Source organism: Hypanus sabinus, chromosome 17 (genome assembly GCF_030144855.1).
Source record: "Hypanus sabinus isolate sHypSab1 chromosome 17, sHypSab1.hap1, whole genome shotgun sequence".
Classification (NCBI taxonomy): domain Eukaryota; kingdom Metazoa; phylum Chordata; class Chondrichthyes; order Myliobatiformes; family Dasyatidae; genus Hypanus; species Hypanus sabinus.
In genome coordinates, this window is record NC_082722.1 from 3,950,504 (window position 1) to 3,973,047 (window position 22,544).

General features: G+C 44.0%; 1 protein-coding gene across 4 annotated transcripts in view; it reads right to left on the bottom strand.

Moving 5' to 3' along the window:
- Positions 1–22,544, bottom strand: part of hydin (HYDIN axonemal central pair apparatus protein) — a 1,146,554-nt gene that overhangs the window by 601,633 nt on the left and 522,377 nt on the right. For all 4 annotated transcript variants that reach the window (XM_059992477.1, XM_059992476.1, XM_059992474.1 and 1 more), the window contains 2 exons: positions 21,439–21,582; positions 16,994–17,307 (listed from right to left, as the gene is read on the bottom strand). In XM_059992477.1, coding sequence (XP_059848460.1) covers positions 16,994–17,307; positions 21,439–21,582 — 458 coding nt within the window. The remainder of the gene's footprint in view (positions 1–16,993; positions 17,308–21,438; positions 21,583–22,544) is intronic.

Sequence of the window (22,544 nt, forward strand, 5' to 3'; positions counted from 1 at the left end):
TTTCTTTGGTTTATGACTTTGACAAGTGCTGCTGGGAGCTGGTCCATAATTGAATAGTACCTCATATGGACTTTGGAGTGGGTTCATGAACCAAATATTCTTCGCCTGCTTTGAACCAGCGCTCAGACTGACATCCTTATACATGTGAATGCAACTATCTTTACAGGTTGGAATGGTATGACATTAGGTTGAAAAATAATAGTGTATTTGTCTTCCTTCAAATAAGAATCCTATTTATAATTTTTTAAATTGGCAATAATTCTAAAGACATTAGATGCTGAAAATGACATTTAGAAACCATCAAGATATATACATGGATGCCAATCGATATGAATTGGCAATTGTACATCTCAACAATGAAAATCTGCAAAGATCAAAATTCATTTTAAAAAGCTGCAAAAATCAATATAGTTTAGAAGAGTTAGACAATATAGTATCATTGAAATAGCAGTATCCAATGTCCAGAGAAACAAAAACAGTATTAGGATGCAGATCTATAACTGCTGAAAAATTATTTTTCACTCTGATAACCACTACCTTTCTCTAAATAATACAATGCATTTGATGGTGTGAAGTGATAGGACCGGCAGGTGATTACTCATCCCTAATGCAATAAACCTCAACTGAATAAGCCAATAAGAAAGAACAATGCTCAGAAAAGTAGTGAAGAGCTAAAGGAAGATTGAGAGATACAAAACTTCCCATCCCCAAATCCACCAACAAACCTGTCCTGTCTGACTGCATCATTGTGTGGTACAAAAGCTGAAGAGAATGGACACGAAGGTCCAGTAAAAATTATTGAGAGGATCACTGGGATCTCCCTCCCCCTTATTATTGACATTTACTGGGAGTATTGTTTATGAAGAGCCCTACCACCTACTGCACAATCGCTTTGACCCACTATGATCAGGAAGGAGGTGAAGGAGCATCAGGACTAGGAATGCCAGACTGGGTAACAGCTTCTTCCCCCTGGCTGTGAATACCCTGCCAACACCAAGCTGTTTACTGTTCACCTGTGCTGTACACTTTACATTTTCAATGATATTTTATTAATGTTTGTGGTAATAATTTGTTTTATGTGGTGTGTGTTTTATATATATAACGGATAGGTCATTGTCTGGAGAAATATTGTTCATTTGGTTGTTCATATGTACAGTCAGACCGTAGAAAAAATCTACAAGGATGTTGCCGGGACTTGCGGAGCTGAGTTAAGGGAAAGGCTGAATAGGTTAAGACCTTATTCCCTAGAATAGCGAAAATTGAGGGCAGATTTGATAGAGGTGTACTGTAATGAGCTCTTCGGGCCTGTGTGGGGTGCCAGACATAGGGCTCCGAGATTCTTAGCGCACCCAAGTTTGTTAATTGTTATTTAATGAAGGCCTTTAATCACTTAGAGTTCCTTGTGCTTTTCTCGAGTGACTCGCTCTTTGTAACGTAGTCTTCTGGTGCTTTCTACTTAAGTATGTTAAGTTTATTTTGATAGGCTCCTGTTACTTGTATTATTTAAGTGAGCACCCTATTAATGCTAATCGCAGGTCCCTAGTTTTAAGAATATCACTTCTTGAGGTACAGCCACAGATGTTCTTTTAAAATTTTTCTGAATAAATTTTTGTCAACATCTCTGAATTGGAATCTGTCTTTCCTCTGCACTTAGGTGCCAACATTGCCAGCGCACATCATGACAGAAGGGCCCCACTAAGTAATGGACCCAAGTAGCAGTTGAACAGCGGCATTTTGACATTGGTTAGTTTTAGGTGAGAGTTCTGAGTTTCTCAAGTTTATGTTCCAAGTTTCTCAGGTCCACATTCCAAACTTCTCTAGTTTATGGTCTGAATTTCTCCAGTTTCTGTACCAAGCTTTTCAAGTTGTAATTCCCCAAGGTTCCCAGCTTTGGGGTCCTGTGATTCAGGTCTACAGAACAATTGAGCATTTCAAGCAAGATTATCAATAAAAGTTCATTTGGTTAAACAAATCAGGATTCAAGTCAATAATGTAAATTTTGGAAGAACTTTCTATTTCCTGATATTGTTTCTTGCAAATAATAGTTTGCCTTTGTTAATGTCAAATCAATGTTTGGAAGAACACTATCAGGAATAATTGAAATTAGCTTACATACCAACAACTGCAGTTGGATATATAATTCCCCTCTGTCTGTTCTGATGAGTGATGCTAATGATAGCAAACGTTCCAGAGTACAAATGTCCCCTGAATCAGTTATTTGTGTCACAGTCTGGTCCGTGACTCCTCATTCCAGTTATTTCCTTTTCCCCTTGTTCTGTTGGGTGCCTTGATTAAGGCTCCTGATCTTCATTTTGAACCCGCAGCATAAAAGGCTCCGGGTTACAGCTACTCAGCGCTGGACCGTCATCAGAAGGCCAAGTTCCAAGTCCGAGACAAAGTCCAAGTTCCGAGTCCGAGACAAAGGCCAAGTTCCGAGTCCGAGACAAAGTCCAAGTTCCGAGTCCGAGACAAAGGCCAAGTTCCGAGTCCGAGACAAAGGCCAAGTTCCGAGTCTGAGACAAAGGCCAAGTTCCGAGTCCGAGACAAAGGCCAAGTTCCGAGTCCGAGACAAAGTCCAAGTTCCGAGTCCGAGACAAAGGCCAAGTTCCGAGTCCGAGACAAAGGCCAAGTTCCGAGTCCGAGACAAAGTCCAAGTTCCGAGTCCGAGACAAAGTCCAAGTTCCGAGTCCGAGACAAAGGCCAAGTTCCGAGTCCGAGACAAAGTCCAAGTTCCGAGTCCGAGACAAAGGCCAAGTTCCGAGTCCGAGACAAAGTCCAAGTTCCGAGTCCGAGACAAAGTCCAAGTTCCGAGTCCGAGACAAAGGCCAAGTTCCGAGTCCGAGACAAAGGCCAAGTTCCGAGTCCGAGACAAAGGCCAAGTTCCGAGTCCGAGACAAAGTCCAAGTTCCGAGTCCGAGACAAAGGCCAAGTTCCGAGTCCGAGACAAAGTCCAAGTTCCGAGTCCGAGACAAAGGCCAAGTTCCGAGTCCGAGACAAAGGCCAAGTTCCGAGTCCGAGACAAAGTCCAAGTTCCGAGTCCGAGACAAAGTCCAAGTTCCGAGTCCGAGACAAAGGCCAAGTTCCGAGTCCGAGACAAAGTCCAAGTTCCGAGTCCGAGACAAAGGCCAAGTTCCGAGTCCGAGACAAAGTCCAAGTTCCGAGTCCGAGACAAAGGCCAAGTTCCGAGTCCGAGACAAAGTCCAAGTTCCGAGTCCGAGACAAAGTCCAAGTTCCGAGTCCGAGACAAAGGTCAAGTTCCGAATCCGAGACAAAGTCCAAGTTCCGAGTCCGAGACAAAGTCCAAGTTCCGAGTCCGAGACAAAGGCCAAGTTCCGAGTCCGAGACAAAGGCCAAGTTCCGAGTCCGAGACAAAGGCCAAGTTCCGAGTCCGAGACAAAGTCCAAGTTCCGAGTCCGAGACAAAGGCCAAGTTCCGAGTCCGAGACAAAGTCCAAGTTCCGAGTCCGAGACAAAGTCCAAGTTCCGAGTCCGAGACAAAGGTCAAGTTCCGAATCCGAGACAAAGTCCAAGTTCCGAGTCCGAGACAAAGGTCAAGTTCCGAATCCGAGACAAAGTCCAAGTTCCGAGTCCGAGTCCAAGTCCAAGTTCCGAGTCCGAGACAAAGTCCAAGTTCCGAGTCCGAGACAAAGTCCAAGTTCCGAGTCCGAGACAAAGGCCAAGTTCCGAGTCCGAGACAAAGTCCAAGTTCCGAGTCCGAATCAAAGTCCAAGTTCCGAGTCCGAGACAAAGGCCAAGTTCCGAGTCCGAGACAAAGTCCAAGTTCCGAGTCCGAGACAAAGTCCAAGTTCCGAGTCCGAGACAAAGGCCAAGTTCCGAGTCCGAGACAAAGTCCAAGTTCCGAGTCCGAGACAAAGTCCAAGTTCCGAGTCCGAGTCCAAGTCCAAGTTCCGAGTCCGAGACAAAGGCCAAGTTCCGAGTCCGAGACAAAGTCCAAGTTCCGAGTCCGAGACAAAGGCCAAGTTCCGAGTCCGAGACAAAGGCCAAGTTCCGAGTCCGAGACAAAGTCCAAGTTCCGAGTCCGAGACAAAGTCCAAGTTCCGAGTCCGAGACAAAGTCCAAGTTCCGAGTCCGAGACAAAGTCCAAGTTCCGAGTCCGAGACAAAGGCCAAGTTCCGAGTCCGAGACAAAGGCCAAGTTCCGAGTCCGAGACAAAGGCCAAGTTCCGAGTCCGAGACAAAGTCCAAGTTCCGAGTCCGAGACAAAGGCCAAGTTCCGAGTCCGAGACAAAGTCCAAGTTCCGAGTCCGAGACAAAGTCCAAGTTCCGAGTCCGAGACAAAGGCCAAGTTCCGAGTCCGAGACAAAGGCCAAGTTCCGAGTCCGAGACAAAGGCCAAGTTCCAAGTCCGAGACAAAGTCCAAGTTCCGAGTCCGAGACAAAGGCCAAGTTCCGAGTCCGAGACAAAGTCCAAGTTCCGAGTCCGAGACAAAGTCCAAGTTCCGAGTCCGAGACAAAGGCCAAGTTCCGAGTCCGAGACAAAGTCCAAGTTCCGAGTCCGAGACAAAGTCCAAGTTCCGAGTCCGAGACAAAGTCCAAGTTCCGAGTCTGAGACAAAGTCCAAGTTCCGAGTCCGAGACAAAGTCCAAGTTCCGAGTCCGAGACAAAGGCCAAGTTCCGAGTCCGAGACAAAGTCCAAGTTCCGAGTCCGAGACAAAGGCCAAGTTCCGAGTCCGAGACAAAGGCCAAGTTCCGAGTCCGAGACAAAGTCCAAGTTCCGAGTCCGAGACAAAGGCCAAGTTCCGAGTCCGAGTCAAAGGCCAAGTTCCGAGTCCGAGACAAAGGCCAAGTTCCGAGTCCGAGACAAAGGCCAAGTTCCGAGTCCGAGTCAAAGGCCAAGTTCCGAGTCCGAGTCAAAGGCCAAGTTCCGAGTCCGAGACAAAGTCCAAGTTCCGAGTCCGAGACAAAGGCCAAGTTCCGAGTCCGAGACAAAGTCCAAGTTCCGAGTCCGAGACAAAGGCCAAGTTCCGAGTCCGAGACAAAGGCCAAGTTCCGAGTCCGAGACAAAGGCCAAGTTCCGAGTCCGAGACAAAGGCCAAGTTCCGAGTCCGAGACAAAGGCCAAGTTCCGAGTCCGAGACAAAGGCCAAGTTCCGAGTCCGAGACAAAGGCCAAGTTCCGAGTCCGAGACAAAGGCCAAGTTCCGAGTCCGAGACAAAGGCCAAGTTCCGAGTCCGAGACAAAGGCCAAGTTCCGAGTCCGAGACAAAGTCCAAGTTCCGAGTCCGAGACAAAGTCCAAGTTCCGAGTCCGAGACAAAGGCCAAGTTCCGAGTCCGAGACAAAGTCCAAGTTCCGAGTCCGAGACAAAGGCCAAGTTCCGAGTCCGAGACAAAGGCCAAGTTCCGAGTCCGAGACAAAGTCCAAGTTCCGAGTCCGAGACAAAGTCCAAGTTCCGAGTCTGACTCCGAGTCCATAACCTAGTCCAGGTTTTACCGGTTGTTATCTAATGTTTACGTCCATGTTGACATTTTTGTCCTCACTCTCTGGCCTTCCTAATAACTATCAATAAACACTGTTCTGCTTATACAACCCGTGTCTGTGTCCTGTACTTGCATCCTCTCTCAACAGCCCCATGTAACAATTTGAGGTAGTAACCCTGAAATGCCCTGCTCCAAAAGCTAATCCCTGGTTGGAGAGTGCAAACACTTGTAAAGAAACTCTAATAAGAGTAAGCTACCTTATATTTAACCTCTAGATGAAAGTTATGGTACAGACTGCAAGAATTGAACTTCTAAGTAACAAATTAAACAGATCTACAGAGAGACAGCTGGCTCAGCAATAAGAAGAGCCTGTCTATGCTGACACAAACTGTAAAAGTGAGAGTATCCAATTGCCTCTGGAAAAATAGTGAGGGAAAAAAACAATGTGAACAAGATTCTTCCAGGATTCTTCCCTAGGTTTCAAGTTTCATGATTTCAAGGATTCGTTTCCAGGTCTCAAGGCAATTTCCAGGTCTAAAAATGGTGGTCTAAGCATTCACGGTTCTCAAGGATCTCCAGGTTTCTCATAGCCTTCAACGATTCCAAGGTCTTTTCAAGGTTTCCGATGTCCTCCCCATCACAAGAACTCCCAACTCTCTCCTCGGGGTCCCCCGGTCCCTCATCTCTCTCTCAAGTTCCCCAGCTCTCTCGTCATCCCTGGATCTCAGGTTTTTCGGTACCCTTGGACCACAGGTGCTGTCCATGGGGTGGTACTTCAGGTCCGAGAGCATTGGGCTCTGAGGTTTTCAGTGCACCCAAGTTGGTTAATTGTTCTTTAATAACAGTAATTAATTATTTGAGTTCTTTGTGTTTTTCCTGAGTGATTTGCTCTTTGTAATGAGTTTCTTTTGGAAGTTTTATTAATAAATTATCTTTGCCATGTCTGCATTGGAGTCTGTCTTTCCTCCACACTTGGGTTCCAATATTGACAGTGTATATCGTGCCATACACAAAATTTTGAAGGGTACAGATTGGGTGGGACGGTGGGAATCTTTGTCACGTGGTGTGAGCAGAATCATCTGCAGCTTAATGTGAAAAAGACTAAGGAGCTGGTGGTGGATCTGAGGAGGGCTAAGGCACCGGTGACCCCTGTTTCCATCCAAGGGGTCAGTGTGGACATGGTGGAGGATTACAAGTACCTGGGGATACGAATTGACAATAAACTGGACTGGTCAAAGAACACTGAGGCTGTCTACAAGAAGGGTCAGAGCTGTCTCTATTTCCTGAGGAGACTGAGGTCCTTTAACATCTGCCAGACGATGCTGAGGATGTTCTACGAGTCTGTGGTGGCCAGTGCTATCATGTTTGCTGTTGTGTGTTGGGGCAGCAGGCTGAGGGTAGCAGACACCAACAGAATCAACAAACTCATTCATAAGGCCAGTGATGTTGTGGGGGTGGAACTGGACTCTCTGATGGTGGTGTCTGAAAAGAGGATGCTGTCCAAGTTGCATGCCATCCTGGACAATGACTCCCATCCACTCCATAATGTACTGGTTAGGCACAGGAGTACATTCAGCCAGAGACTCATTCCACCGAGATGTAACACTGAGCATCACAGAAAGTCATTCCTGCCTGTGGCCATCAAACTTTACAACTCCTCCCTCGGAGTGTCAGATACCCTGAGCCAATAGGCTGGTCCTGGACTTATTACCACTTGGCATGATTAAGTTATTATTTAGTTATTTATGGTTTTATATTGCTATATTTCTTCACTATTCTTTGTTAACGTGGCTGTAACGAAACCCAGTTTCCCTCGGGATCAATAAAGTATGTCTGTCTGAATGCAAGCAAGCATTTCCACTGAGGTTGGGTGAGACTACAACTGGGGGTCATATGTTAAGGGTGAAAGGTGAAATATTTAGGGGAATATGAGAGGGGAGTTCATCACTCAGAGGGTGTTCAGTGTGTGGAATGGGCTGTTAGCGCAAGTAGTGGATGCAGGGTTGATTTCAACATGCAAGAGAAATTTGGATGTACACAGATGGGAGGATTGTGGGGGGTCAAGGTCTGGATGCAAGTTGATTAACAGCAATCTGAAGCAGGAATCATATCCTCTTCCACCACCATGGATGAGGTCACTCTCAGGTTGGAGGAGCAATTTTTCGTTTAGGTAACAATATTCCGTCCAGGTAGCCACCAATGTGATGGCATTGACATCAATTTATCCAGCTTCCCGTATTTTACCCCTCCGTCTTCCCTTTTCTTCAAATTCCCAATCTGACCCCTTACCTCTTCTCTTGCCTGTCAGTCACTTCTCCCTAGTGTCTCTCCTTCCCTTTCTCCCATGGCCCGCTCTCATCTCTTATCACACTCCTTCTTCTCTAGCCCTTTGCCTTTTCCACCTATCATTTTCCAGCTTCTTGCTTCATCCCACCCTCCCCCATCCATCTGGCTTCACCTATCATCTTCTAGGTTGTTTTCCTTTCCCTGCCCCCAAAACATCAACTGTATACTCATTTCCATAGATAATGCCTGACCAGCTGAGTTACTCCAGTATTTTGTGTGTGTTACATCATATTCATTAAATAGGTTCACTTATCCAAAAATACAAAATCATTGAAAAATGTGTCAGTTGCATTACACTGTTATTAAGATGAACACTTGTAATTGTGTCTGTGGGGCAGAATGGAGGACAGGTTGGCCATGAAATTCTAATACCGTGTGATGAGTGTGCCACATGATGTAGCAGCAAGCCAATAACTTTAAAGTCCTGATGTGCAACTTTAAAGTTCAGAGGAAATTTATTATCAAAGTACATATACAGTATGTCACCAGATACAACCCTGAGATTTAGTTTCTTGCAAGCATACTCAATAAATTTGTAATAAAATAGTAACCATTATAGAATCAATGAACAACTGCACCAACTTAGGTGTTTAACCAGTGCAAATCAAACAGAAAGAAACAATAATCATAAATAAATAAGCAATAAATATTGAGAACATAAGATGAAGAGTCCTTGAAAGTGAGTCCAAAGGTTGTGGGAACATTTTAGTGAGGAGACAAGTGAAGTTGTCAAGAACCTGATGGTTAGGGGATAATAACTGTTCCTGAGCCTAGTGGTGTGAATTCTGAAGCTCTGGAAACTTCTTCCTGATGGCAATTTTAAGAAGAGAACATAACCTAGGTGGTAGATTCCCTAATGATGGCTGCTGCTTTCCTGCAACTACGGTCTATGTATTCAATGGTAGTGAAGTCTTTACCCATGATGAACTGTGCTGTACCCACTACCATTCAAGGGTATTGGTGTTTCCATACCTGCCCATCAATATACTCTCTACCACACATCTATAGAAGTTTGTCAATATTTTGGATGTCATGTCGAATCTTCTCAAACTACTAAGAAATTAGAGGTTTATAAGATGATGAGGGGCATTGATCATGTGGATAGCCAGAGGCTTTTTCCCAGGGCTGAAATGGCTAACAGAAGGGGGCACAGTTTTAGGGTGCTTGGAAATGGGTACCGAGGGGATGTTGGGGTAAGTTTTTCACACAGAGAGTGGTGGGTGTGTGGAATGCATTGCCGGCAGCGGTGGTACAAGTGGATGAAGAGGGTCTTTTAAGAGCCTCTTAGGTAGGTACATGGAGCTTAGAAAAAAAGAGGGAAATTCAAACAACAACACACACAAAATGCTGGTGGAACACAGCAGGCCAAGCAGCATCTATAGGAGAAGCACTGTCGATGTTTCGGGCCGAGACCCTTCGTCCTGACAAAGGGCCTGTAATATGTGTAGATTTCTATGTTCTGTGTTCCAGAGGCTGTCATTCTTTCATCAGAATTGCACTTATATGCTGGACCCAGGACGGGTCCCCCGAAATAATAACTGACCCTCTCTACCTCTGATCCTCTGATGAAGATCAGCTCATGGACTTTAGGTTTCCTTCTCCAGAAGTCAATAACCAGCTCGTTGGTCTTGCCAACGTTGAGTGAGAGCTTCTTGTTTCTGTACCACTCAGGCAGTTTTTCAAGCTCCCTCCCATGAGCTGATTTGTCAACATTGATTAGTTTTGAGGAAATGATGGTATTGAATGCCAAGTGTAATTGATGAAGAGCAACTTGATGTATGCATCTTTGCTGTTCAGATGTTCCAGGGTTAAATGAAGAACCAATGAGATGACATATACTATGGATCTGTTGCTCTGGTAGGTAATTTGAAGTGGATCCAAGTCATTTCTCAGTCAGGAGGTGATACATTTTATCACTAAACTCTCTAAATACTTCATCACTATGCATACACAAGGAAACCTGCAGATGCTGGAAATTCAAACAACACACACAAAATGCTGTCCTGACAAAGGGTCTCGGCCCGAAACGTCGACAGTGCTTCTCCCTATAGATGCTGCCTGGCCTGCTGTGTTCCACCAGCATTTTGTGTGTGTTGTCATCACTGTGCATGTAAGTGCTACTGGACAATAGTCACTGAGGCAGGTTACCACATTATTCTTAGTCACTGGTAAAAATGAAGTCTGCTTGAAGAGTGTGGGTACGTCAGACTGCCGAAGCAAAAGGTTAATGATCTCCAGCCAGTTAATCAGCACGGGTCTTTAGTGCCCTGTCTGGGCCAGATGCTTCTCGTGGCTTCACCCTCCTGAAGGCTGCCTGTACATCAGCCTCAGAGGCTGAAATCACAAGGTCATCAAAGGCTCTGAGAGCTTCTGATGGTTCCTCCATGCTCTAACAGGTAAAGCAAACTCAGAGGCATTGTGCATATCTGGAAGAGAAGCCTTTTGTCTCCTATGTTGATTGATTTTACTTTATAAAAGTCGTAGCACTAGTACTTATTGTTATAGAAAGTGATGGTGAAAGACTAAGTATTGGGATCTGAGCAAAGTACAAGTTGGAGTAGAGGACAGTTACACTTCTAGGAGTACGGGAGGATAATCATCAAACAACTTCAGTGACTGGGAAAAGAGACAAGTGTAGTGGGGAGGAGAGTGTGATTGGTGTCTCCACCACAGGTGTCAGCCACTAAGCCAGTTTAGGATCTATGTACCTCTTACCCTGAGTTTCCTGAAAACAGAACACCTGTAGTGGAGTGCTGTCAGTGTTGTAACCACTGAGAAGTCAGCCAGCCAGCCCCTCAAACCTTCTCCACTATTCAATATGATCATTGACGAGCTGGTTCAAGCTTCCACTTTTCATGTTCCAGTTTCCCTCATCACCTTAACGTCCTAATCTTTCAAAAATGTATCTACTTCTTGGCAATTGTAGGGATGTCTTACAGATGATTAAAAAGCTTGAGCATATAGACATTTAGAAAGAGGATGTGCTGGAGCTTTTGGAAAGCATCAAGTTGGATAAGTCACGGGGACTGGACAAGTTCTACTGTGCAAAGCGAGGGAAGAGATTGCTGAGCCTCTGGCGAAGATCTTTGCATCATCAATGGGGATGGGAGAGGTTCCGGAGGATTGAAGGGTTGCAGATGTTGTTCCCTTATTCAAGAAAGGGAGTAGAGATAGCCCAGGAAATTATAAACCACTGAGTCTTACTTCAGTGGTTGGTAAGTTAATGAAAAAGATCCTAAGAGGCAGGATGTATGAACATTTGGAGAGGCATAATATGATTAGGAATAGTCAACATGGCTTTGTCAAGGGCAGGTTGTGCCTTATGAGCCTGATTGAATTTTTGAGGATGTAACTAATCACATTGAAGAAGGTAGAGCAGTAGATGTAGTGTATATGGATTTCTGCAAGGAATTTGATAAGCTACCCCATGCAAGGCTTATTGAGAAAGTAAGGAGGCATGGAATCCAAGGGGACCTTCTTTTGTGGATCCAGAACTGACTTGCCCACAGAAGGCAAAGAATGGTTGTAGACAGGTCATATTCTGCATAGAGGTCGGTGATCAGTGGTGTGCCTCCGCGATCTGTTCTGGGACCCTTCTCCTTCCTGATTTTTATAAATGACCTGGATGAGGAAGTGGAGGGATGGGTTAGTAAATTTGCTGATGACACAAAGATTGAGGCTGTTGTGGATAGTGTGAAGGGCTGTCAGAGGTTACAGCTGGACATCGATAGGATGCAAAACTGGGCTGAGAAGTGGCAGATGGAGTTCAACCCAGATAAGTGTGAAGTGGTTCATTTTTGAAGGTCTCATATGATGGCAGAATATAGTATAAATGGTAAGACTCTTGGCAGTGTGAAGGATCAGAGGGATCTTAGGATCTGAGTCAATAGGACACACAAAGCTGCCGTGCAGGTCGACTCCATATGGTGCATTGGCCTTCATCAATCGTGGGATTGAGTTTAGGAGCCGAGAGGTAATGTTGCAGCTATATAGGACCCTGGTCAGACCCCACTTGGAGTACTGCACTCAGTTCTGGTCACCTCACTACAGGAAGTATGTAGAAACTATAGAAAGAGTGCAGGAGAGATTAACAAGGATGTTCCTGGATTGGGGAGCATGCCTTCTAAGAATAGGTTGAGTGAACTTAGTCTTTTCTCCTTGGAGCAGCAGAGGATAAGATCTGACCTAATAGCGGTGTATCAGATGATGAGAAGCATTGATCCCAGGGCTGAAATGGCTATCAGAAGAGGGTACAGTTTTAAGGTGCTTAGAAATAGGTACAGTGGAGATGTCAGAGGCAAGTTTTTTTACGCAGAGAGTGGTGAGTGGGTGGAATGGGCTGGTGGCAATGGTGGTGGAGGCAGTTATGATAAGGCTTTTTAGAGGACTCCTGGATAGGTACAAGCTGGCTGGTGGCGTAGTGGCATCAGTTCTAGACTTCAGAGCGAAGGTTACTGAGTTCAAATCCAGCCAGCTCTCTTGCACACTTTCCATCCATTCTGGGTTGAGCGTTGAGCTAGCAACTCGTAAAGAAATGAAAGTCTGTTAAAAAAATACGCTGTCACGATGGCATCCCGATGACTCCACTCGGAGCTAAGGGCTTTCTTCTTCTTGGATAGGTACATGGATCTTTGAAAAATAGAGGGTGATGGGCAACCCTAGGCAATTCCTAAAGAAAGTACATGTTCAGCACAGCATTGCTGGAGATTTTCCATCTTTCTATCTTTCTTTTCTGCTTAGGCACCTCCAGTGATCCAGCCTCCCAAACACTCTGAGGTAATGAATTACAGATGCACCACCCACCAAATTTTATATCTTTGGAAATCTTGTAAATATGATGCTTCCCTGGCCAAATTGTTGATACATGTCATGATGAGCTTGACCTTAGCACAAATCCCTTTAGTAACCCACTGATCACAGCCTGCCAACTACTTAGTCTAGTCTTTGCTTTTATATCAGTGAACAATTCTCGACCCTTGTTGTACATTACCCTACCTATTCCAAGACTGTTTACTGATCACCAGTGTCAAACTCTTCCAACAATCCAAATGCACCAGATCCACTAGTTTTTTATATTCATTCTATTACACAGCCTTAAGCATATCTGATTTTGCTTTCAAAAATGTTTGCCAACTATGTTCAATTATATATTTTATTCAAAGTTTTCTGATTTTCAAGGTGTTAGAGATTTCAACACTTCCACTGATGTTAGGCTCTAAAGCTTGCTGTTTTCTCTTCCACCCTTCCTTCAATTTTATAGGCATCCGTTAGTCTCATGAGACCATGGATTTGCGCCTTGGAGGGTTTCCAGGATGCAGGCCTGGGCAGGGTTGTATGGGAGACCGGCAGTTGCCCAAGCTGCAAACCTTCCCCTCTCCACGCCACTGAGAAGGGCACTGGGACCCAAGCAGCTTGGCACCGGTGTCATCGCAGAGCAATATGTTAAGTGCCTTGCTCCAATCCACAACTTAGTTCTTTATTCTGGGCCCATGATCCTCTAGGCCACTGTCAAGACGGAGGAGCAGCTATGTAGCCTCCAACCTAATGGCATGAACATTATTTTCTCTTTCCAGTAACTCTTTTCCCTCACCCCTTCGCTCTTCTATTCTACATTTCCCTTTCTCTTTTTTACCAATTCTCCTCTCCTATCGGATTCCTTTTTCTCCAACCCTTTACTTTCCTACCCCCCTATCATCTTCTAGATAGTCCTCATTCACCTCCCCTACCTTCTTATTCTGCAATCTTCCATCTTCCTTCCCAGTCTTGAAGAAGGGTGTCAGCCTGAAATATCAACTGTTTATTTCCATGGATGCTGCCTGACCTGCTGAGTTCCTCCAGCATTTTTTTGTGTTATCAGCTACCCTATCTGTGTCTCAGCCCTCGCTATTTGAAAAAAATTATTGCATACATAGCAACAAAAACACTCTGCTTCTTTCGGTCTATTCCCATATTCCAAGCAGTCTTTCATTATCGATGTCTTTGTCCCCCTGTGCTCCTTGGCAACTATATAACCCTCTTGCTTGTACTTAAAACTTCCTTTAATTTTTATGTTGTCATCCACAGATGAATCAGTATTTTTAAAATTAACTGATATGATCTAATTTTAAAAAGTGTTATGAGTGATGAACAGACCTGATGGTCAATGGGGTGCAGAGTTAACCATTCCCAACCCCCTCCTGAGAACTGCGAACTATTGCTGTTGTTCCGCTGCTCATGAAAGACAGATAAAGCCCAGGCAAGAACATCTGCTACAGATAAGAGGGGGAGAGAGACTGTTGATTTACTGTATTATGACTCTTCCTGGATTGTTTACTTTCTACTACAAGGACTGTACTTTGCTCGTTAACATTCCTCAGGAGATAGCAGGAGTGGCCTGATTTGATGGACACGGTCATTCAGAGTTGATGGATAGCTGAGACCCCATGAGTGGGGATAAAAGACAGGTCTGGAGAGACACCCTTCAGACACACCAGTGGACACTGACTGAGTGTTGGGAACCCACAGAAAGGTGGGGGCTGCGGAGACCGAACCAGGAGATCGGTCAGTAAAGCTCACAGTGTTACAGCAGGGCTGGTGGGAACTTGTGTGTGTGTGTGTCCACTCATGCCAGAGTGACGAGTCCACCTCAGAAGAACGGTCTAGCTGAAGGACAGAGGGGTCATAACTGAATGACCACAACGATACGATGGATTAGGAAAGCAAAGGAAGGTTTGGCTGCTGTAGCTGTTACTTCTCGCTCGCTCTCTCTCTCTCTCTCTCCAGTGATTTCAATACAACAACCATAACTACTTCAGCATTTATGAACTGAACTTTATACTTTCCTATCACAATTCATTTACCCCTAGACATCGATAGAGCTTGTTTATTATTGATTATTATTATTCCTACACTTTTAGGTTTATTATTGCTAACTTGTTTTATATGTATATTTGCATTTTTGATATTGTATTGTGTAGTTTACTAATAAACACCCTTAGTTTGGTACCACCAGACTCCAATGGATTCTTCTTTCTCTGTTGGTCAGACACCCAGTTACGGGGTACGTAACAAAAGTTATTTTAATTGGACTAAAGCCAGCAAATACAACCCGTATCAGGTTAGTGTCAGGAAGCAGGAGTGAGTGCCAATGCTATTACAAAGGAAAAAGTGTGAGGCAAATTTAAAGATCTTAAGGTGGATAAGTCACCTGGACCAGTCAGACTACATCCCTGAATCCTGAGAGAGGTTGCTGAAGTGATAACAGATGCATTGGTCATGATCTTTCAAGAATCACTTGATTCTGGCACGGTCCCAGAGGACTGGAACATTGTAAATGTCACTCCACTCTTTAATAAGGGAGGAAGGCAAAAGAAAGGAAGTTATGGCCAGTTAGCCTGACCTCAGTGGTTGGGAAAGTGCTGAAGTCTATTATTAAAGTTGAGGCTTTGGGATACTTAGAGAGTAATGATAAAATAAGTCAAGGTCAGCATGGTTTCTGTAAAGGAAAATCTTGTCTGACAAATCTGTTAGAGTTCTTCGAGGAAGTAACAAGCAAAGTGGACAAAGGAGCAGCAGTGGAAGGCATTAGATGAGGTGCCACACATGAGGCTGCTTAACAAGATAAAATCCTATGGCGTTACAGGAAAAATACTGGCATGGTTGGAGGAATAACTGACAGGCAGGGTGCAGCAAGTGGGAATAAAAGGGGCCTTTTCTGGTTGGCTGCCAGTGACAAGTAGTGGTCCCAATACTGATCCCTGAGGATCCTCAGCTAGCGGTATTGGGAACACTACTTCTCGCATTGTTTGTCAGTGATTTGGATAATGGAATTGATAGCTTTGTAGGAAAGTTTTCAGATGATACAAGGATAGGTGCAGGGGTAGGTAGTGCTGAGGAAACAATGCAATTACAGCAGGACTTAGACAAATTGGAAGAATGAGCAAAAAAGTGGCAGATGGAATATAGTGTTGGGAAATGTATGATAATGCATTTTGGTAAAAGGGACAATAGTGTGGACTATTATCTAAGTGGGGAGAAGGTTCAAACGTTAAAGGTGTGAGAAACTTAGAAGTCCTCGTGCAAGATTCCCAGAAGGTTATCTTGCAGGTTGAATCTGTGGTAAAGAAGGTAAATGCTGTGTTGGCATTTATTTCAAGTGAATAAAATATAAAATCAAGGAGATGATACCTAGGCTTTATATGACTCTAGTCAGGCTGCACTTGGAGTATTGTAAACAGTTTTGGGCCCCTTATCTCAGAAAGGATGTATTGCCATTGGGTAGAATCCAGAGGAGGTTTACAAGGATGATTCCAGAAATGAAGGGGTTAACATATGCTGCTTCGGGCTTATACCCACTGGAAATTAGTAAAATGCATGGGGATCTCATTGAAACCTACTGAATGTTGAAAGGGCTAGATAGAGTGGATGTGGAGAGGATGTGTTGTATGGTAAGGGTATCCAGAACTAGAGGGCATTGCCTCAAAATTGAGGGGTGACCTTTCAGAACAGAGGTAAGGAGGAAGTTTGTTAGCCAGAGAGAAGTGAATTTGTGGAATGCTCAATCACAGACTGTGGTGGAAGCCAAGTCTGTGGGTGCATTTATGGTGGAAGATGGTAGTTTCTTGATCAGTCAGGGCATCAAAGGATATGATGAGCAGGATCCAGGATCAGCCTTGATGGAATGGCGGAGCAGACTCAATGAGCTGAATGACCTAATTCTTCTCCTATGTCTTATGATCTTACTTCCCTTGCTAAATGCTGCCATCCCGAGTCATTTGAAAGTGCAGAGTGAAGAAGCCCAGTTACAAAATGCTTCTGGCACTTTAACTCAGCATGTTTTAGGGCACCCCAGGATTCTGTAGCAAATCCAAAGGCTGAGCTGGACATCAGATTGGCTGCTAAGTGTTCCACATTTCCCATCTGGGGCAAAGGTGAGGAAGTCCAGAGTAAAACGATAGTCAATACAGCAACAGCCATTTCTCCACATAATCGGTAAATCAAACGTCCAAGGCAGCCCCTACAATATTTACTTTTGACAGATGAAACAGTTTTTGATCCACTTTCAACATACCTATACATTGGATTCAGCAGCTGCATCACAACCTTGACATTTCTTCTTCACTTACAGTACACAGATGTTTTTCTTCATAGAAGTCTCAAATTCACCTCTCTTAACTCTTCTAGAATCCAAAGTTATTTTTAAAAAAGATACCATACCAAATGGGTTTTCTTACCTGTGTTGGTATACCGAATCATCCGAAAGGAAAGACCAACGATATCTTACTAATAGTGAGCTGCAATTGGTCATCGTCACATGCTGTACCATCTCTGTATCATTCAGGATGCAGCCAAAATCCACTGTAGTGGTTTCAAAGTGCAAATTTGGGAAGTTAACCTCTCCCCTCAAAGACACATAGTCCACATGTGGGTGCTCTAAGTATTGTATAGAAAGAATCTCCTCAACTTCACGTGTGTACAAGTCATTCTTGTAAGATGGATCAAACTGGATGAACAGCTCTAGGTTCTCACCGACATCCACTTTCACACTCTGAACGAAAGGAAAACAGCAACAATTAGAAATGATGGAAGCATTAGCAACAATCTTACCAGTGCAAAATTTGGAAGTATTAAACAAAAACAATGTTCCAATAAAAAGCCATTGAGCATTTAAAATATTAATTATTCTAGCTCTCTTTCTCCATGGAAAATCCCACCTGACTAACCTACTGCAAATTTTTGTCTACCAAAGCAGGGTAGACAAAGGAGATGCAGTTGATGTGGTGTACTTGGATTTTCAGAATGCCCTTGACAAGGTGCCGCACATGAGGATGCTTAGCAAGATAAGAGCCCATGGAATTACAGGGGATTTAATAGCATGGGTCAAGCATTGGCTGATGGGCAGAAAACAGAGAGTGGGAATAAAGGGATCCTATTCTGACTGGCTGCCGGTTACCAGTGGAGTTCCACAGGGGTTGGTGTTGGGACTGCTGCTTTTTACAATGTATGTCAATGATTTGGACTATGGGATTAATGAATCTGTGGCTAAATTTGCCAATGACATAAAGATAGGTGGGGTAGTGCGGAGGAAACAGAGCCTGCGGAAAGACTTAGGTAGTTTAGGTGAATGGGCAAAGAAGTGGCAAATGAAATACAATGTTGGAAAGTGTATGACCATGCACTTTGGAGGAAGAAAGAAAAGGGCAGATCATCATTTAGATGGGGAGAAAATTCAAAATTCAGAGATGCAAAGAGACTTGGGAGTCCTTGTATAGGATATCCTAAAGGTTAACATCCAGGTTGAGTCGATGGTGAAGAAGGCAAATGCAATGTTGGCATTCATTTCTAGAGGTATAGAATGTAAGAGCAGGGATGTGATGTTGAGGCTCTATAAGGCACTCATGAGACCACATTTGGAGTATTGTGCGCAGTTCTGGGATCATTATTTTAGAAAGGATATACTGACATTGGAGAGGGTTCAGAGAAGGTTCACAAGAATGGTTCCAGGAATGAAAGGGTTACCATGTGAGGAACGTCTGGCAGCTCTTGGGCTGTATTCCCTGGAGTTCAGGAGAATGAGGGGCGATCTCATAGAAACATTCTGAATGTTTAAAAAGACTGAAGAGATTAGATATTGCAAAGTTATTTCCCATGGTAGGGGATTCTAGGACAAGAAGGCATGACTTCAGGATTGATGGATCTCCATGTAGAACAGAGATGTGGAGAAATTACTTTAGTCAGAGGGTGATAAATCTGTGGAAATTGTTGTCATGAGCGGCTGTGGAGGCCAAGTCATTGGGTGTGTTTAAGGCAGAGATAAATAGGTTCTTGATTAGCCGGGGCATCAAAGGGTATGGGGAGAAGGCAGGGGAGTGGGGATGACTGAAAGAATTGGATCAGCCCATGAGTGAATGGTAGAGCAAACTCGATGGCCTGAATGGCCTATTGTTCCTCCTATATCTGATGGTCTTATGGATTCAATCTGATTTGCTGAGATTTTCCTGTAGTTGCCTGATTTTATCTCAGAGTTCCAGAATCTGCAAATTATAGCTTTCCAAAAAGATTAACATCAGCACAAAAAACTCAGGACCACACTACAATATTCTGGATGGAATTAACTGTATGATTCAGTAGATTTTTCATTTAAAAGCAAAATAGTGCTGGGTTGCAGAAACCACAAGAGAATCCTTTTCTTTGATCCTTTCTTTGCATCATGATAATAAAATCATCCAAGGTCTGTAAAGTTAGTAAAGATGTTTTAGAACAAACCTCTGACTATCCACACGATAAATTCCTCTCATCATTTCATACACCTCTATCAGGTCACCTCTCAGCCTCCGCCACTCCAAAGAGAAAAGGCCAAGTTCACTCAAGCCTATTCTCCTAAGGCATGCACCCCAATCCAGGCAACATCCTTGTAAATCTCCTCTGCTTCCTCTTATTCTACAGTTTCCACATCCTTCCTGTAGTGAGGTGACCAGAAATGAGCATAGTACTCCAAGTGGGGTCTGACCAGGGTCCTATATAGCTGTAACATTACCTCTTGGCTCTTAAACTCAATCCAACGGTTGATGAAGGCCAATGCACCGTATGCCTTCTTAACCACAGTGTCAACCTGTATATCGGCTTTAAGAGTCCTATGGACTCGGATCCCAAGATCCCTCTGATCCTCCACCCTGCCAAGAGTCTTACCATTAATACTATATTCTGCCATCATATTTGACCTACCAAAATGAACCACCTCACACTTATCTGGGTTGAACTCAATCAGCCACTTCTCAGCCCAGTTTTCCATTCTATCGATGTCCCGCTGTAACCTCTGATAGCCCTCCACACTATCCACAACACCTCCAACCTTTGTGTCATCAGCAAATTTACTAACCATTCCTACACTTCCACATCCAAGTCATTTATGAAAATCATGAAGAGTAAGGGTCCCAGAACAGATACCTGAGACACACCACTGGTCACCGATCCCCATGAAGAATATGACCCGTCTACAACCACTCTTTGCCTTCTGTGGGCAAGCCAGTTCTGGATCCACAAAGCAATGTCCCCTTGGATCCCATGCCTCCTTACTTTCGCAATAAGCCTTGCATGGGGTACTTTATCAAATGCCTTGCTGAAATCCATATACACTACATCTACTACTCTACCTCCAGCAATGTATTTAGTCACATCCTCAAAGAACAAAAAATTCAGTCAGGCTTGTAAGGCACAACCTGCCTTTGACAAAGCCAAGCTAACTATTCCTAATCATATTATACCTGTCCAAATGTTCATAAATCCTACCCCTCAGGATCTTTTCCAGCAACTTATCAACCAGTGAAGTAAGACTCACTGGTCTATAATTTTCTGGGCTATCTCTACTCCTTTTCTTGAATAAGGGAACATCATCTGCAACCCTCCCATCCTCCGGAACCTCTCCTGTCCCCATTGATGATGCAAAGATCATCGTCAGAGGCTCAGCATTCATGTCCCTCACCTCCCACAGTATCTGGGGGCAAAATCTGATCTCTCACTCTGACGAATCAGTGAACTTCTGCAGATGCTGACAATGTGAAGTAACTTCAGATGAGGTTCAGTAGCTGCAAGGAGGCACAACCTAAGGGATCTCTTTCAATGACTCTTCATCTCATGTTCTTGATATTTATTGCTTGTTTATTATTATTATTTTGCTTGATTTTTTTGTTGTTGCTTCATATTTTCTGTGAATGCCCACAAAAAATTAACCTCAGGCTTGCATATGGTGATAAGCAGTATGTGTACTTCGATAATAAATTTACATTGAACCTTGAAGTTTGTAAATCTGGTAGCTCTGGTCCCATTCCCATATCGATGTCTCTGACACTCCATTCCTATCATTGTCCCAGCCATGACTTCCTTAGATGGCCACAAGACCCAACTGCTAATGCCCAGATTCCCTAATTGCCAATATTTTGAACATCCCAAATTTTATGATGGAGTCTGAATCTGCAGACAGTTAAGAAAAGCTCTGCCAGTCCTGATTCAGTTTGGCTATTAGGTGACACCACCTTCTCTACACCCACCACACTGGTCCTGACCATCTGCAGTCTGCAGTCTACACGTACTCCCAAATTGTCCACATTGAAAGAAAATTGAAATTTTGTATGGGAGTAGAAATGTCCCAATGAAGGGTGTCAGCCCAAAGGTGTAGGCACACAATCAAAATTTTGCTTCATGCCTTAATCAGCTATCACATAGTGTGTGTGTGTGTCTGTCTGTCTGTCTCCCTCCCTCCCTCCCAATCCTGCATTAGGACTGAGAGTGTAGAGGGAAAGACAGTGAGGGGGGGGGAGTGAGGTGAACAGTGGCTGGCATGTGATAGATAGAACATGGTTACCGGGGCATAATGGGCAGATGGAGGGGAGGGTCGGAGGAAATTAATGAATACATACGTGGAAACAGATTTAGGAAAACTACATTTAGCAGTTGGAGCCAAGTGGTGTAGAGGAATGAGAAGGTAGAGATAAAGAACAGAGGAAGATAGGTTGAGGTGGAGGATGGAGGGTGATGGTGATCGGTTCAGAGGCAGGCAGAAGGGTAATAGGTTTAGACTTGGGCTGGTTCTTCGCATTTGGAGTCAACGCCTATTATATTTTCCTCACTATCTCCAATGGATACTGTGATGTTAAACAGTAAAGCACGAATGTTACTCTACCTTTGAAGGGATCAGTGCCTCTTCATTCTGTTTCTCCACGATTGTGAATGGTCCATTTGTGCTGAGATTCAGGGTCAGTGACAATGGAGAGACATTCTTCAAAGCAAGAGACTTGTACTGAGGAACAAGCTGCTCATGCTGGAGCTATAGGGATCAAGAGCCAGTCAGTATTTTGGCTTACAAACTGTTAATAGATGTTCATATAAAGTCACAGCTAACCTACATTGATCCTGAGGTATGCAATATTTTAATTTACAATGATTATTCTTATTTTCAAATCATTCTGTTGTCCTGTCCCTCTGCAGTACTGTAATATCTTCTAGTCACATACAGGCAATTCAATAATGTTACCACTTAATGACAAGGTAGCTGAGGAACATTGATTGAAAAGCTGCAGAGTGTAAAAATTTACATCAGGTTGTGACAGTTGTCAAAAATACTTCAAGAATTATCATTCTGCTGAAAGGCTCCTCTCAGAATACAGTTCATGATCAGTATAACAAAAATTCCTGCACTGCTCTCAGAATCAAGGTGACTCAGAAACCATGCAGACTATCCAGCTGAGATGTACACTCATTGCTACATTGCAGTGGTCAAGGAAACTGCTGCCAGCAAAGGGGAAGGCTGTACTCAAAGGTGACTTTTGTATGTACACTTTGGAGGGTGTTTGGCTGGGTTCCCATAAGTTCCATGAAAAAACCTGTTTCCTTACAGATAGATTCCAGAGAAATCCTACAGTTTCCCAGGATGCCTCACAGGTACTATCCCATAAGCGGCCATTGCACAGGAACCTGCCCCCTGCCCACAATGTCATTCAGAAGTCTGTGCACTGATTACCAAACAGCACACTGAGTAGAACAAAGGGAAAAGCAATAACAGAATGTAGAATATAGTGTTACAGCTCAAAGTTCGAAGTGAGTTTATGATCGAAGTGCAGTGCAGGTAGAAAAAATAGGAGCAAGGACCATGATTTTTGTCATATAACAGGTCCATTAAAAAGACATAGGTGTGGGGTAGAAGACAACCTTGATTGGTTGCTTTGCCAAATTGGGGGAGATGTAGACAGAATCAGTGGAGGAGAAGCTGGTCTGCCTCCACATCCTGCG